The 802-nt window shown below is 46.4% G+C and overlaps 1 protein-coding gene across 1 annotated transcript in view; it reads left to right on the top strand.

The window, feature by feature from the left end:
• LOC107704016 (probable E3 ubiquitin-protein ligase HECTD2) overlaps positions 1–802 on the top strand; it is a 19,198-nt gene that overhangs the window by 10,046 nt on the left and 8,350 nt on the right. The window contains exon 16 of the mRNA XM_016506843.1: positions 1–34. This exon is cut by the window's left edge and continues 14 nt beyond it. Within this exon, the coding sequence (XP_016362329.1) occupies positions 1–34 (34 nt within the window). The remainder of the gene's footprint in view (positions 35–802) is intronic.

Here is an 802-nt window from a genome sequence, read left to right as displayed (position 1 = left end):
TGACAACTACTCTGAGTTCCGATTGGTTGGAGCCGTATCCTTTCATTTCCCTGCAGTTTATACAGTATAGGTGGTCACGTGTGGGTGTGACAAACTTAAAATAGCACATAAATACAGAGTCAACTTCCGTTTGGCACATACATCTGACATTCATTCTCGTCCTTCTGTTTTCTGGTGGGAAATTTTTTGGGTTTTCTGCCACCAGTCTGTGCTATGATGATGTGAAAATGGAGCATATGCTATTTTTATGGCATGTGATTTGTAAATGTCTAGAACGCAATGTTATAATGCAATATGACACTAATGACAGATGCACAGATATAGTCATGGTTATGAAATGGTTTTATAAGTGATGTGGTGTGTGAGCGGGCACGTGTCAGAGTCGAGAACTGGTCCATACGGTGCTCTCAGGAACGTGTGGGGAGAGACACGGTGGCAGCCAAAGCCTGCCATGTCCTGCTGTTACCCCTCTAATTTTCTCCTCTGGCTTAGGCTTCTCAGTGCGTGTGGCTGCAGGTCCAGTGCATGGCCTCAGAGCTCTCTCTCCTTCAACACAGAAATCGTCTCAGGTTACTTATGTAACCATGGTTCCCGAGTGCATGCCAGAACCATGGCGAGCACTAAGTACCAACTCTACCATATCGCTATGGGAGTCGCCACTGGGATGTTAGACGGCTGTCAGTGACGTTATTTCCTACAGCCAAAGGCCTAGGCTACATACCCAAAAATACTTATCTGTTAGGGCCAGACTCCTGGGCCCGGGGTAGAGCTCAAGGCTTGGAATCAGGAATAGATTCCTTTA

The sequence above is a fragment of the Sinocyclocheilus anshuiensis genome, unplaced genomic scaffold (genome assembly GCF_001515605.1).
Source record: "Sinocyclocheilus anshuiensis isolate Anshui unplaced genomic scaffold, SAMN03320099.WGS_v1.1 scaffold1554, whole genome shotgun sequence".
Lineage (NCBI taxonomy): Eukaryota > Metazoa > Chordata > Actinopteri > Cypriniformes > Cyprinidae > Sinocyclocheilus > Sinocyclocheilus anshuiensis.
The sequence above is the reverse complement of the archived record's forward strand: the minus strand, read 5'-3'. Positions and strand labels throughout refer to the sequence as shown.